The sequence below is a fragment of the Chanos chanos genome, chromosome 12, assembly GCF_902362185.1.
Source record: "Chanos chanos chromosome 12, fChaCha1.1, whole genome shotgun sequence".
Taxonomy (NCBI): domain Eukaryota; kingdom Metazoa; phylum Chordata; class Actinopteri; order Gonorynchiformes; family Chanidae; genus Chanos; species Chanos chanos.
Window position 1 is genome coordinate 5,842,820 of NC_044506.1, and position 13,035 is coordinate 5,855,854.

Genomic DNA, 13,035 nt, shown 5'->3' on the forward strand with positions numbered 1-13,035 from the left:
TAATCACTAGACAGGAATATGTTTAAAACAGTGTTTTTAATGTGCTGTGTTGAGGTGACAAAGCAGGTTCTGATGAGGGTTGAAACACATGCATAAACACATTTTAAGTAATGCAGCAAATGATCCAGTTATACAGAAAATACCGGATGTAATGCGCCTAAAAGGAAATTAATGATTGCCCACAGGGAGAATAAGGACATCTGTGTGACCAATCATATCAAATGGTATCAAGATTTTCACCAATCAGAATACAGGAAAACAACCTTACTACCCTACCCCTTTTATTCTCACTCTTTTATGTGCTGAAATATCAGAGGAAACTCATTCCACGTTTTGCTGCCAAGAGAGTAGGAGAGTTCTTCCTTATCTGATAAGGAAAGCTCTTCCTTATTCCTTATCTTATATTCAGTCTCTTTGTACAAATGTTTAATTGTTTATTACTTTTATCCTTGCGTTTCTTTTTATTCCTCAAACATAATCTATCTCTTTTCGTTGAATTCTAGCATGTTTTCTAAAAACCTTACTATTGAACTGGAGCAGCATACCAAGGGCCAATACACGGATACAGCCAGAGACACACCACTTGGCTTACCAGGGCACGTGCTAAGCCCGGCACCACCAAGCATCCCCTTTGACACCCCCCCCCCCCCCCCCCCCCTTCAATTTGGCTCTCAATTTGCAGGGAGCTGAGGACATTGTGCCTCTGCTCAGAATCTGAAATTAAGGCGACAAGTTCATATGACGATATGCCAATTCTTGTGTAAGCAGCTCATGAGGAGGTGGGCCTGCAAGCTGAGAGACAAAAACGCAGTCAGTTCATCAGTGGGCATGGTTTTTGATTGACATTTTGGGTGGGCAGTAACAAAATTTACTGGCTGTACACGATAAAATGTCAGTTGAGTTGATTATAAGAGCAACGCTGTTTAAAATAAAATGTCAGTAAAGTTTATGGAATTAACTGACAATTTATTGCTCTATAGTTTCAGTTCACATGCATTTTGACCCCTCTACTTTTCCATTCCCATGCATTTTCATCACCTCCATTTTTATCAGTTAATTTTTGTTACTTCCACCCTTGAGGATGCTTTCCTTAAATGATAAATGTCAATTTTGTGTTGATTGTGTGAATGATGTATAGTGAATGAAAATGATGAAACATGTCTCTGTTTTCATCATATCATGACTATTTTAATCAAATCAGCTTTAAAAATCAAATCACTTGATAATATATCAATCTATTTTTCATTTCACATCCATCTTTACCACTCTTTCTCAGTTCACACGCATTTTCATCTCTTCCAATTTTTTCAATTAATTTTTATTATTTCCAACCCTCATACACCTGACTGAAGTTTCATTTGGATTGCATTTAATCCTGCCCTGTTTGTAGTGGTTTTCTGTCTCAGTCTTTCCAAAACTACTCCCTTGTCGGCACTTAAATCTTTTTGTTGACAAAAACAAAGGATTGCCCTAAGGAGGATGGACATTTCAATCAGCATAGACTAAATGAAAACATAAAAGTGTTGTCTTATTTGAGTATGAAGACAAGTGATATGCTTGACTGGAGGATCTAGATGAAAGATGTAGAATGGGAACCATTCACTAAAGTGCACAGACTTAATTTAGGAGCTTGGTGCACACACGCGCGCGCACGCGCACACACACACACACACACACACACATACACACACACAGACACACAGAGACACACACACATCCTTAGTAGTTAGAAATGACAACTGTGGTATGAGAGCAGAACATTGACTATACCTTGTTCTATTTATACGCTGAACAGGAACATCACATGATCTTAGAAAATGTCCTCCATATTTGGATCATATCCACATCAGTAAATAATATGATCAGTCGGCTGTGATATGTATAATATAACAAGTGTCATATAATATAATCAGTCAGCTGTGATTGAGTATAATGTAATATGTACAATATGGTCAGTCGGCTGTGATTGAGTATAATGTAATATGTATAATATGGTCAGTCGGCTGTGATATGTATAATATAATATGTATAATATAATATGATCAGTCGGCTTTGATTGAGTATAATGTAATACGTATAATATGATCAGTTGGCTGTGATATGTATTTTACATTCTTTACATTCTTGTAAAATACATATCTCCCCATGCGTCTGGGCTCTTAATCAAGACATGCCGAATGAGTCAACGTGTAAGCACAGATTCAGTTGTTGAAAGGATTATTAATTTATTTCAGTTGTGACACTTCTGGTTGAAATGACTAAACTCTTTTTCTGATAAGGACTGAATCAACCTCAAAGGAAAAAAGTTGAAAGAATGCAATTTTCTTTTCTACCTACTAACCTACTTTTGTGCATGAACAAATGTACAGTATAAGGTGTTGTGTACAATGTATAAACTGTACATTCTGCTGAGAACAGCAGTTAGAAAAATTGTTTCGAACAAAAACAACATTTAAAAGTGAAGTGAAAACACTGTTCCACCAATAAAGTCTCAAACTGGCGTCGAGAGGCAACTGTGTTTTTAATTTTAATCCTTTGCGTCGTGGTTTCAGAATGTGGTCTTTTATTACAGTGACTTTAAATGGATAGCATATTGCGCTCTCTCTCTCTCGAAAAGATGTTTGGTGATCCCTGATCCTATGATGAGACCAGACGCAGATCACTCAAATATGGCCAAAGCAGCCTTATGTGAATTGTTTTGAAAATGCTTAAATTAACAATCTTGAATTGTTGAGAAAATGTTTAATCACCCCATTATTTGTTTGTTTGCTCGTTTGTGTGTGTGTGTGTGTGTGTGTGTGTGTGTGTGCACGTGTGTTTGTGTGAGAGAGAGAGTTTTGTTATGTTGTAGTTTGTTTCCAACAGAAACACAAGAAGGTGAAAAACTGAAAATTTATATATGCGAAATTATACATTTGTATGTCATGAACACATATCTCCAAAAACACATTTTATCAAATTAATTGAACATCTATGCCAACCAAAAGGGGCATGTGCATGCAATGTTTTTGTTGCCATTAACCTCATTAAATATAAGTTAATTTGGGGGGAAAAAAAGTCCAAGTATTTCTGGTTTCAGTAAGATATATTATATTTTTTAACTTTTGTATAATCTTTTTATACTGTCAGTATAAGGGTTTTGAGAATATTGAGAAAAATCCTATGTGGCAGCGTGTACGGCTGTGATATTGAAACAGAGAATGATAATGTTCCTCTATTGCAGGTCACTTACCTCTGACCCTTTGGAGTTACTCATTCACTGTGAGTGGATGCTGTGACTCACACTGTGTTCTGAACTGCGATTTACAGTGACTATCATAGCACAACTTCTTCCAAACTCCATTTGGAAAAAAAGTTTCCTGTACTCTGGGAGCATCAACATCAACATCCAAACAGTGTGTGCCTTAGTTAAGAACAGTTAGTAATACAACTACATGTATCAGGCATCTCACAAAAGCTAAATTCATCCACTTATTTTGTATACAAGGATCAAACAGTGATCACTATATTAAGACAAGTGTGTGTGTATGTGTGAGTGTGTTACATGTTATCAGGTATGGTTTCATGTGAATGTGATGTGTGTTATGGCCCTGAGTCATGAGAGTGTTTTACTGTGTTTTTTTCCTGTGTGCTGTTGATTTTCTCCCCCTGTCTGAGGGTGGTGCTGTTCCTCTTGTCTGGTGTGTTTCCCCCATATGTTTCTCTGCTTCTTTTAATATGTTGAGTTGCAGGTACAGGCTGGGGATTGGTCTGTTGTCGCTGCCTGATGTTGGGAACCTCCTGATTACGAAAGTTTGGAAGTCCAGTCTATAATTAATAATCATTTTTTTGCTGAGCCATTATATTTCCAGATATTCTGGTAAACTAAACAGTAAATTGTAAATAGTATTTTAGTAATGGTAAAGTATTGGTAATAGTAAAGCAGATTAGAGTAGTAATCAACAGTAATAGCAAATTAGTAGATGGTTAACATAAATATAGTTCTATTCATGATAACTGTCCATTCTTACGTTACAATGAATATACGCTGAAAGTGACTTAAGTTTCTTTCGTTTTTTTTTTAATTCACATAGGCCTAAAACAGCACAATGTGCATATGTAATGTGAAATATATATATATATATATAAATAACATGAAATATACAAAGGGGATATGAACAACGAGATCTGACCGATTGGATCACGGAGAATTCATTACGCTCCATACGTCCTTACTTATTTTGTTACTCATTAACTCATTTTCTAGCCGAATGAGATTGTCGCGGTCCGATTTTGGGCGCTTCCGGTGACGTAAAATGGCAATGTAATGCAAATCGAGTTGCATACTATCCTTGCTGCGCATGCGTGTTGACGTCCGGATTTTCGTACTTCCGCCGCAAATCGAGCAGCGATGGGCTCCAGTTTAATGGCGCCGTTTTTAAAAAGACGACTCTTCGATTCCTGCTCGCTCCTGCTTTTCCTGGCTTCCAATCTGACCGTGCCTGCTGCTGAGCGATTGCTACAGTTATGTTCTGAAATTGACTTTCGTTGTTTATATTGTAAATAGTTCTCAGGAGAACAGTGCGGGCGTGAGAAGCCCTTTTTTTGTTGATCACTCTTTTTCTTCTGTTTTTTTGCGTTAGGGAGTTCAGTAAGCAACTTGTATTTTCTTTTGTTTTGGGAAACAGGTTATTTTGTTGTACATCTAATAGTATTTTGTTTATTGTTTTGGCCGTGCTCACCCCGACGCTAACACTACCACCCTTTGGTAAATAAATCACTTGCATGTGAACTGTTTTCGTTGTGACACGGGTCATCCTTGAGAGTGGGGAAAGAGGGGAGTCGTTTTATGTAATACTCTTTCTTTTCAGTATTTCAGAAGAGCATACACACATTTTCTTCATATCTGGATGTACATATATCACTATAATGATCTCATGTTCTATAATGGGCTGTATGGAAAAGTACTACCGTCAGCATTGTTGAAAGTGACACACGTTATATCCAGCCTAGGGGAAAATGAATCTGGCGCTTCAAATGACAAAAAGGTACATTATTCTAAATGAATATTGCACATATAAACAGAAGTTCAACTGCTACACTGCGACCTCCAGGGGGAGACAAAGACCTTCGCTTTACTCCGAAGGCGTCACAGTTCAGCATGAACATTCTTTGTATTCAGACATCAACGCTTATCATTGTGTTATGCGTTTCAAGTTTTAGAGCCCAGTCTCAAAGGGCTTTACATGCCCACAACAAAACAGGACGGCACCCCCTGGCTTAATCCTCATAGCGAGCAAGAAAAAAAGTCTTATTCGTGTCCCCGAATGCAAAAAGCGAGCTTGTCATTAGGGAACACTCATTCCATGAACATATGGAGTATATTAGGAATATTTGGTCTGTTATTAAACGAATGAGGTGGCTCTTAAAAGAGCCTTTGAGGTTTGGAGTAGGTATGACTTAAATTTACGCACGCTCGCCGCGGATACGACGGGCCAGCTGGATGTCCTTGGGCATGATGGTGACTCTCTTGGCGTGGATGGCGCACAGATTGGTGTCCTCGAACAGACCAACCAGGTAAGCCTCGCTGGCCTCCTGCAAAGCCATAACGGCAGAGCTCTGGAAGCGCAGGTCGGTCTTGAAATCCTGAGCGATTTCCCTTACCAGACGCTGGAAGGGCAGCTTACGGATCAGCAGCTCAGTGGATTTCTGATAACGGCGGATCTCTCGGAGAGCCACGGTGCCGGGCCTGTAACGATGAGGCTTCTTGACGCCACCGGTGGCCGGGGCGCTTTTGCGAGCAGCTTTGGTGGCCAGCTGCTTCCTGGGGGCTTTGCCACCAGTCGATTTACGAGCGGTCTGCTTGGTTCTTGCCATCTTCTTGGTTTATCTTCTTTTACTAACAGCAAAAGTGTGCCGAGCTTGTGTCTAACAGGGCTATATAAAGCTTTGAGACAGCGCTCACTCATTGGGCAGGGCGGTGTTGTGTGCTCTGATTGGACGAGGACCAGTGCGGGGGCGATGCTAGAACCGTTTGTGCTCTCTGCATTTGTTTGCCGCCTAATTCAAACTGTGTAGAACCGCCCCTGTTTTTTCAAGCGCGCGTCCCTAGTGTACTTTCTAATTTCCTCTTTTCACATATTACAGAACGAAAGCCCTCTCCACGTGAGTGTAGATCAGCCTTGAAACAAAAATCAGACCCATAAATATGGCCCAGATTTAAGGAAACATCTGTAAACGTGAATATGCTGTCCTAACATAAAGGTGCAGTGCAACTTGTGGAAGAAACAGAAATGCTGGTGCTTGAAACCTTGTACCAGACAAAAATCGGCGAGTCGCTCTTTATTCAGAGGTTAACAATACGGTTGTGACAAACTATACCTTCATATGAGGACGACAGCGGCTGTCTTACAATATATTTGACAATACATCCAATCATAATTTCCCTTTCGAAGAGGACCATGTGTTTCATTTTGTTACAAGCGACATTAAATTGCGTATTGCGGCACTTTGTCAACGTCAAACCAAGTAAAACCTTAAATGTGCCGGTCTGTATAGGAAACGCTAGTGAATTCGGCCAGTAGTTTAATCTGTAGTGTATTATAACGCATCTCAATCTGTTGTGTGACAATTTGTTCTCTTTACGGGAGTAGTTGTGTGGCTCTTAAAAGAGCCTTTGGGGTGGGACGAGCAGATCGCCTCTGCACACTTTACTTGGCCTTGGCTGGCTTGTCGGTCTTCTTGGGCAACAGAACTGCCTGAATGTTGGGCAGCACGCCACCTTGAGCGATGGTGACTCCGCCAAGCAGTTTGTTCAACTCCTCGTCGTTTCGGACGGCCAGCTGCAGGTGACGGGGGATGATACGAGTCTTCTTGTTGTCGCGAGCAGCATTACCGGCCAACTCCAAGATCTCAGCAGTCAGGTACTCGAGCACGGCGGCAAGATAGACAGGGGCACCAGCACCAACCCGCTCGGCGTAGTTGCCTTTCCGCAGAAGCCTGTGCACACGACCGACGGGAAACTGGAGTCCAGCCCTGGACGACCTAGTCTTAGCCTTGGCCCTGGCTTTGCCACCGGTTTTTCCTCTTCCACTCATGTTCGTGCAGTAGTTGGCTTTATCAAAAGCAAGTAGTAAATGTCACACTGTGCTTGGGGGCACGCATTTATTGGACTTGCTGCCGTCCGTGGATTGGTCAGCGTCTTGCTGTGATGTCAACCAATCATCGCACTGCCGTCACAAGCAAACCCAACCCACACCATCCCTGCTTCGAGCCTGTAAATGTTTCCAAAGTGCCTGCTCCAACCAGAGCAAACATACCAAATCCACTGAAGTTGAAAAATGTTTCAGTCATTTATCAACTCGTGAACCTCGTCGAAATTCATTAAAGTAAACGATCAGACAAAATGTACATTCCAGCGCTTTAAATGCAGTCATTTCACGACTTTCCATCATTTGCTCTTTAATATCCATGTCTCATTTCAGTAACAATGTCAGTAACACAATTTTCCCTTCACAAGGGTGATGTCTTAAGCAGACTATTTTAATGAAATCTTACGCGTTCCAGCCACTCTGAACTTGATTCTACCTCTGTTATGCCCAGCCTAGGGGTTACCGAGCATAACATAAAAGTGACTCCCCTTTCCCTATTGCCAGTAATGACCCGTGTCAGCGAATAGTCCAAAAAGTGATTTATTTACAAAGGTGGTAGTGAAGAGCGTCGGGGGTGAGCACGGCCAAAATAACAACCAAAACAATCTATAAATTACAAGCTAAATAAACTACCTCCCAAAAATAAAACACAGAATTCTTCCCCAACTCCCTAATGAAAAACATGAGAAAAGAATGAACAAACATGGCTTCACACCCCCTACAACTACCCGGACTGTTCACACGAAAATTATTTACAATATATACAACGCACATCTATCAGACTATACACAGGAAAATCACAAACGCAAACAGGAGAATACACGCTCCTTACCAATGTTATATCGTGTTTGTGTTGCGATGTGTCAACGTGTGTTTGTTCTAAGAACGTACGGGGATGAATCATTTGCAGAACATAAACCCACCACACATTTGTTTTTACATAGACGTTCTATATATACACACACAATGATCTTAATCTGCTTTATGGAAGGAGACAGCGGCATCTTTCCTGATTATTTACAGACCTGCAATGTTCTAGCTCCCTTTTCAAAACAACGTGGAGCAACACACAAATATGGAATATTATACCTCAAAAGAAATCAGTGGGTGGCTCTTAAAAGAGCCTTTGATTGAACAAGCTTTTCAGATTACAGCTTGTTCCTTTACTTCCTTTTAGGGGCTGCCTTCTTCGCCTTGGTTGCCTTAGGCTTAGCCGCTTTAGGCTTGGCTGCCTTGGCTTTCTTGGGGCTCTTGGTGGCCTTCTTGGGCGCTGCGGGCTTCTTGGCCTTTTTGGGGCTCTTGGCGGCTTTCTTGGGAGCGGCGGCTGGTTTCTTTGCCTTCTTGGGGGACTTCTTGGCCGCAGCTGGCTTCTTTACCGCTGCTTTCTTAGGCTTCTTAGCGGCGGCGGGCTTCTTAGCTGCAGGTTTCTTGGCTTTCGGCGCGGCTTTCTTGGCTGGTTTCTTCTTGGTCGCCTCGGCTTTCTTGTTCAGCTTGAAAGAACCAGATGCGCCAGTTCCTTTGGTCTGGACCAGAGTGCCTTTGGTTACCAAGCTCTTGACAGCGATCTTGACGCGGGAGTTGTTCTTCTCCACGTCGTAGCCGCCGGCAGCCAAAGCCTTCTTAAGAGCGGCGAGGGAAACCCCACTTCGTTCCTTGGAAGCGGACACAGCTTTAACGATGAGATCGCCAACGCTGGGTCCCGCTTTTCTGGGCTTGGCTGGCGCCTTCTTTTTAGGAGCTTTAGCTGGCGCTGCGACCGCGGGTGCTGGAGCTTCTTCTGCCATTTTATCGACTTTTTTGTCAAACACTACTGACGCCGTTACACAGATACTGTTCTGTTGTTCAGTGCGCGGAGGGCTGGACTTAAGTGTCACATGAGAACCGTTTAGACTCAACCGAGTCATATCTGCGTCCTGGTGCTTCCGCGAAACTCTCTCACTTGTGTTTTCTCTCGGCACAAATTCCGTAATAAATTGCTCAATGTACGATGTGAAACAGAGAAAACCTTCGAAATCCCTTCCAAAGACATTACCCCTTATGAAGAATTGAAGCGATATGACGAGCCTTCGGTTATTCAAGTGCTTCTACTCCATAATCGCGCCGTTAAACAGCAAAAACGAATGGGCTAGCGTGTGTTTGATGACATATATGAAGAATAAATGGAAAAACTCTTGTCATTTGCACCATGCAGAATATTTGGCGCTTTGAGGGAAAACCATGGCAATGCAATAAAATAACTGCAAACGGGCGTGAGAGAATTCATATGTTTGAAAAAGGCTTCGAATGTGTGTGCTCGAAGCACACTGACCACGCCATGGCTTAAACTGTATTCCTCTCTACAACACAGCGCACTCAGGAGCATGTCACTTTGGAATGACCACAGATTATTAATATTATCAGTAGTAATAGCAGTTCTCGTAGTATTTCTGTTCTTCAGATATCCTTCCGATATCCTTCATGCAGATAGTTTGTATATATACTAAAGTTGCAAAGACCTTTCCAGAACTGATCTTTGTTCCTCTTCGACTGAGGTAAAATGAATAAACAAATTCTTGCCATTTAATATTGAAAGCTAATGACATAGCAAACACACACGCACACACACACAAAATTGTCTAAATGTGCTGACTACCAATGTTTGATTGCTCACGGAGTCTTTCATCGTTTCAAAAGGGAACAAATATACTCAACGACCAAATTTAAAGCACAGATATTCCGCTGCACAATTTTCACATGCTTTTCAATGGAGTGTATGGAAAGTTACAACCATCAGCATTATTTAAAATTACATTTGGATGTAATGGACACACAAACACACTTTTTTAATGTGGACTGTCAGTCCCCCAGTTTACCAAGTTTCCACATGATCCTCATACACGTGACATACATGTCGGAGAAATATCACGCTCCCTTAAGATAATCATTGTAGCAAGCATGATAAACAATGTAACAATAATGTATTCATTATTATAGGGGTGAATCAATGTAATCATTTATGTTAATAGTTATAACTATACAATCTTTTTTATTACAAGAAATGTCAAGTTCTCTGTGTTCAAAAAGAAGAGGCCTGTGAGGCCCTTTAGGGGCTGCTTGTGAGATAAGGAAGGAGCCTCTGCTGGAGTGTTGTAGTCATTAACAACGCAGGTAGATGGTGAACCGTTCAAGGTTTCATGGTATGTCTTATTCCACTAATGAGCAGTGCAGTAAATATTGGTGACAACTTATGCTAGGTGTAAAGGGAAAATATGAAATATGACGTATTGCAGAGTCGAGGGGGGATCTGTGAGGCAGGGCCGGCAGAGGCGCCGCACCACAAAGAAGTGAGGCAATGTGTATCCTTTTTGGGGGAATTGATAAGAATATGTATAAGAATCGGTGCTTTGTGAAAATGCGTCAGTCCCTCCCCGGGACCTGATTCAGTCTGTTGTATGCCCTTTGAACTATACAATAAACCTGTACTGCATCTGACTCAACATTGGACTTCTATTGTTTTGTCTTAGGACTGAGTCCCAACACTATACTGGTGCCTGTCACATCTGGCCCAGGCTGAGAATTTTCTCCCACACACATACACACAGTTTCAGTTTTCATACACAGACTGGTGCTTACAGCCATATTTTTAATAGGAGCAGTGACATCACATGACGAATATTCTTCAGGTTAACCAATAATCTTAATATTAGATGTGTAGCTAGTGTAATGGACTTTCAAGGCTATCTTACGCACTGTTTTGACTTGAAAAGTATCTTTGAAAATATTTACAACCATCAAAAAAGTTTGGAAATATTCTGATTATTCACTAACATTGCTAATGTGTATGATGTTATGTTCTGAATTGCACCTCTTTCTCCTGAAAGTAGCGAAATGTGAGCGCAACATTTCAAAGTATAACCAACTTCTCAGTAGGTGACCCCACAGGAGCTGCATAAGGAAAGGAAAGGGCAGATCTATAATTGTTCAGTACACTATGGGCAGCTCCGGGACAATCAGTACTGACCAGGGATGTTTATTTATGGCACAATAGACATATAACAAGGAACCATCTATTCCGTTACACTTCTACAATACTATATAAAATCACCATATATCTTATCATACATATGGCTCTCACATTTCTTTACTTGAATGACCTGTAATCCAAAGAACCTTTCATTGCCTCCATGTACAAGGTGAGCTCTCTATATTAGATGCAGAGCCACTGCTTTAGAAAAATGGAGATTTTGAATTTTAAGGTTTCCAACTATTTAAAATTGTTCCCTCCACAGACACCACTTCACTTTTGGACTAGTTCAGCCTTACCGTTGGGTAATTTACTCAATGTTTGATTATGTAGACAGAGCATTTGCAAAACGACATGAAACAAGTTGTGCAAGAATGTAGAAATCAGTCATACCAGAGATGGAACTAGGTAGAGTTTATTACATGCGCATATGAGGGATCAAACTAACAGGCCAGGGAACAAGTCAGTTCTCATCAGCAGGTTGTTGGACAGACAGACTTTATTTTATGGCAACTCAGAAATTCATGAAGCTTCGTATGGACAGTGGTCCTCAGCAATTGACCCACACTCGGCTTGTCTCCATCCTTCAGTAATAGAGCTAGTACTAGAGAAAGGGTGTGTGTAGCTCCAAGTGATATGGCAAGACTGAAAGTGATGTAAAAGAAGAAAGTGCTCTGCAGGATTTCCTGCATAGCATTTAGCGCCATCGTATCAATACGCGTACACGACGTTTTTCATCGTTTTATCCTTGAAATACCCGACCTTGATCACGCTAGTACGAGCACACGTTGTTTGGGAACACAGTAATTCCTGTAACCACGCGGTAATGTGTGAACGTTACACAAAACATTGTGCTTTGATTAAAAACCCAGCCGTTAGGAAAAGGTTATGACTGTTTTTCTCACACTGCCTTTTTGTGGTTCTCCGACGAATGGTAAGATGGTTAGTTCTTTTATAGATTGAATGGGTGGCTCTTAAAAGAGCCTTTGGTACAGAAGTTCTTTGTTGAAGTTTACTTGGAGCTGGTGTACTTGGTGACGGCCTTGGTGCCCTCAGACACGGCGTGCTTGGCCAACTCACCGGGAAGCAGCAGGCGCACGGCGGTCTGGATCTCCCTGGAGGTGATGGTGGAGCGCTTGTTGTAGTGCGCCAAGCGAGACGCCTCTCCGGCAATACGCTCAAAGATGTCGTTGACAAAGGAATTCATGATTCCCATGGCCTTGGAGGAAATACCGGTGTCGGGGTGGACCTGTTTCAGCACTTTGTACACGTAAATTGCGTAGCTCTCCTTCCTGGTCCTCTTGCGTTTCTTGCCTCCTTTGCCAGCCGTCTTGGTCACGGCTTTCTTGGATCCCTTCTTGGGTGCGGACTTTGCAGGCTCAGGCATGGTTGTCGTTACAATGAAACTCAGCAACGAATGACTCACTCGCGCACGAGTATCGGCATTATTCAAGGCTCTTATGCAAATAAGATGAACATCCGTCCTCTTCCACTTTCACTTCCTGGGCTCTACTGCCACGTGATAACACGCAGGTCGTCTATTGGCCGCAGCCAGTATTGACGAAACGTAAAGACCTCCAATGGGAGAGTCAAAGAGGCTGAAAAAAAAAAAAAGTTTTACGCGGGCTGCATGCACTCCAACCCCACTCTTGATTTCCTTTGTTCTACCCTCAAAGTTTTGTTAAATTCGCTGTGCAAAAATGTTTCATTATTCTATCAGAATATGAAACATACAACTTAATCGTTTCAAGTGACTTACCCATGCCGCCCGATTTTTTTAAACTTATCTACAGTTTGTCAGAAAGCTGGAACAAGGATTTGTCTTTGCGCGTGCTCAAAGCTTCCCAACCCCCTCCCGAGCTTCTTTGTTCTGCCCTCAAAACTTTCATGTATTGTGTGGGG

At 41.7% G+C, this 13,035-nt stretch overlaps 4 protein-coding genes across 4 annotated transcripts; all 4 read right to left on the reverse strand.

Moving 5' to 3' along the window:
- Window positions 1-5,445: 5,445 nt before the first annotated feature.
- On the reverse strand, window positions 5,446-5,856 carry LOC115824979 (histone H3). Its single transcript, XM_030788694.1, has one exon. It carries the CDS (start codon window positions 5,854-5,856, stop codon window positions 5,446-5,448), a length of 411 nt encoding a protein of 136 aa, XP_030644554.1.
- An 833-nt stretch (window positions 5,857-6,689) lies between these two features.
- LOC115824981 (histone H2A-like) lies at window positions 6,690-7,076 on the reverse strand. Its single transcript, XM_030788696.1, has one exon. The coding sequence runs from the start codon at window positions 7,074-7,076 to the stop codon at window positions 6,690-6,692; it is 387 nt and encodes a 128-aa protein (XP_030644556.1).
- Window positions 7,077-8,293: 1,217 nt separating this feature from the next.
- On the reverse strand, window positions 8,294-8,914 carry LOC115824978 (histone H1-like). The gene has a single exon (XM_030788693.1). It carries the CDS (start codon window positions 8,912-8,914, stop codon window positions 8,294-8,296), a length of 621 nt encoding a protein of 206 aa, XP_030644553.1.
- Window positions 8,915-12,145: 3,231 nt separating this feature from the next.
- Window positions 12,146-12,532, reverse strand: LOC115825020 (histone H2B 1/2-like). The gene has a single exon (XM_030788748.1). It carries the CDS (start codon window positions 12,518-12,520, stop codon window positions 12,146-12,148), a length of 375 nt encoding a protein of 124 aa, XP_030644608.1. The 5' UTR covers window positions 12,521-12,532.
- Between the last annotated feature and the right edge of the window lie 503 nt (window positions 12,533-13,035).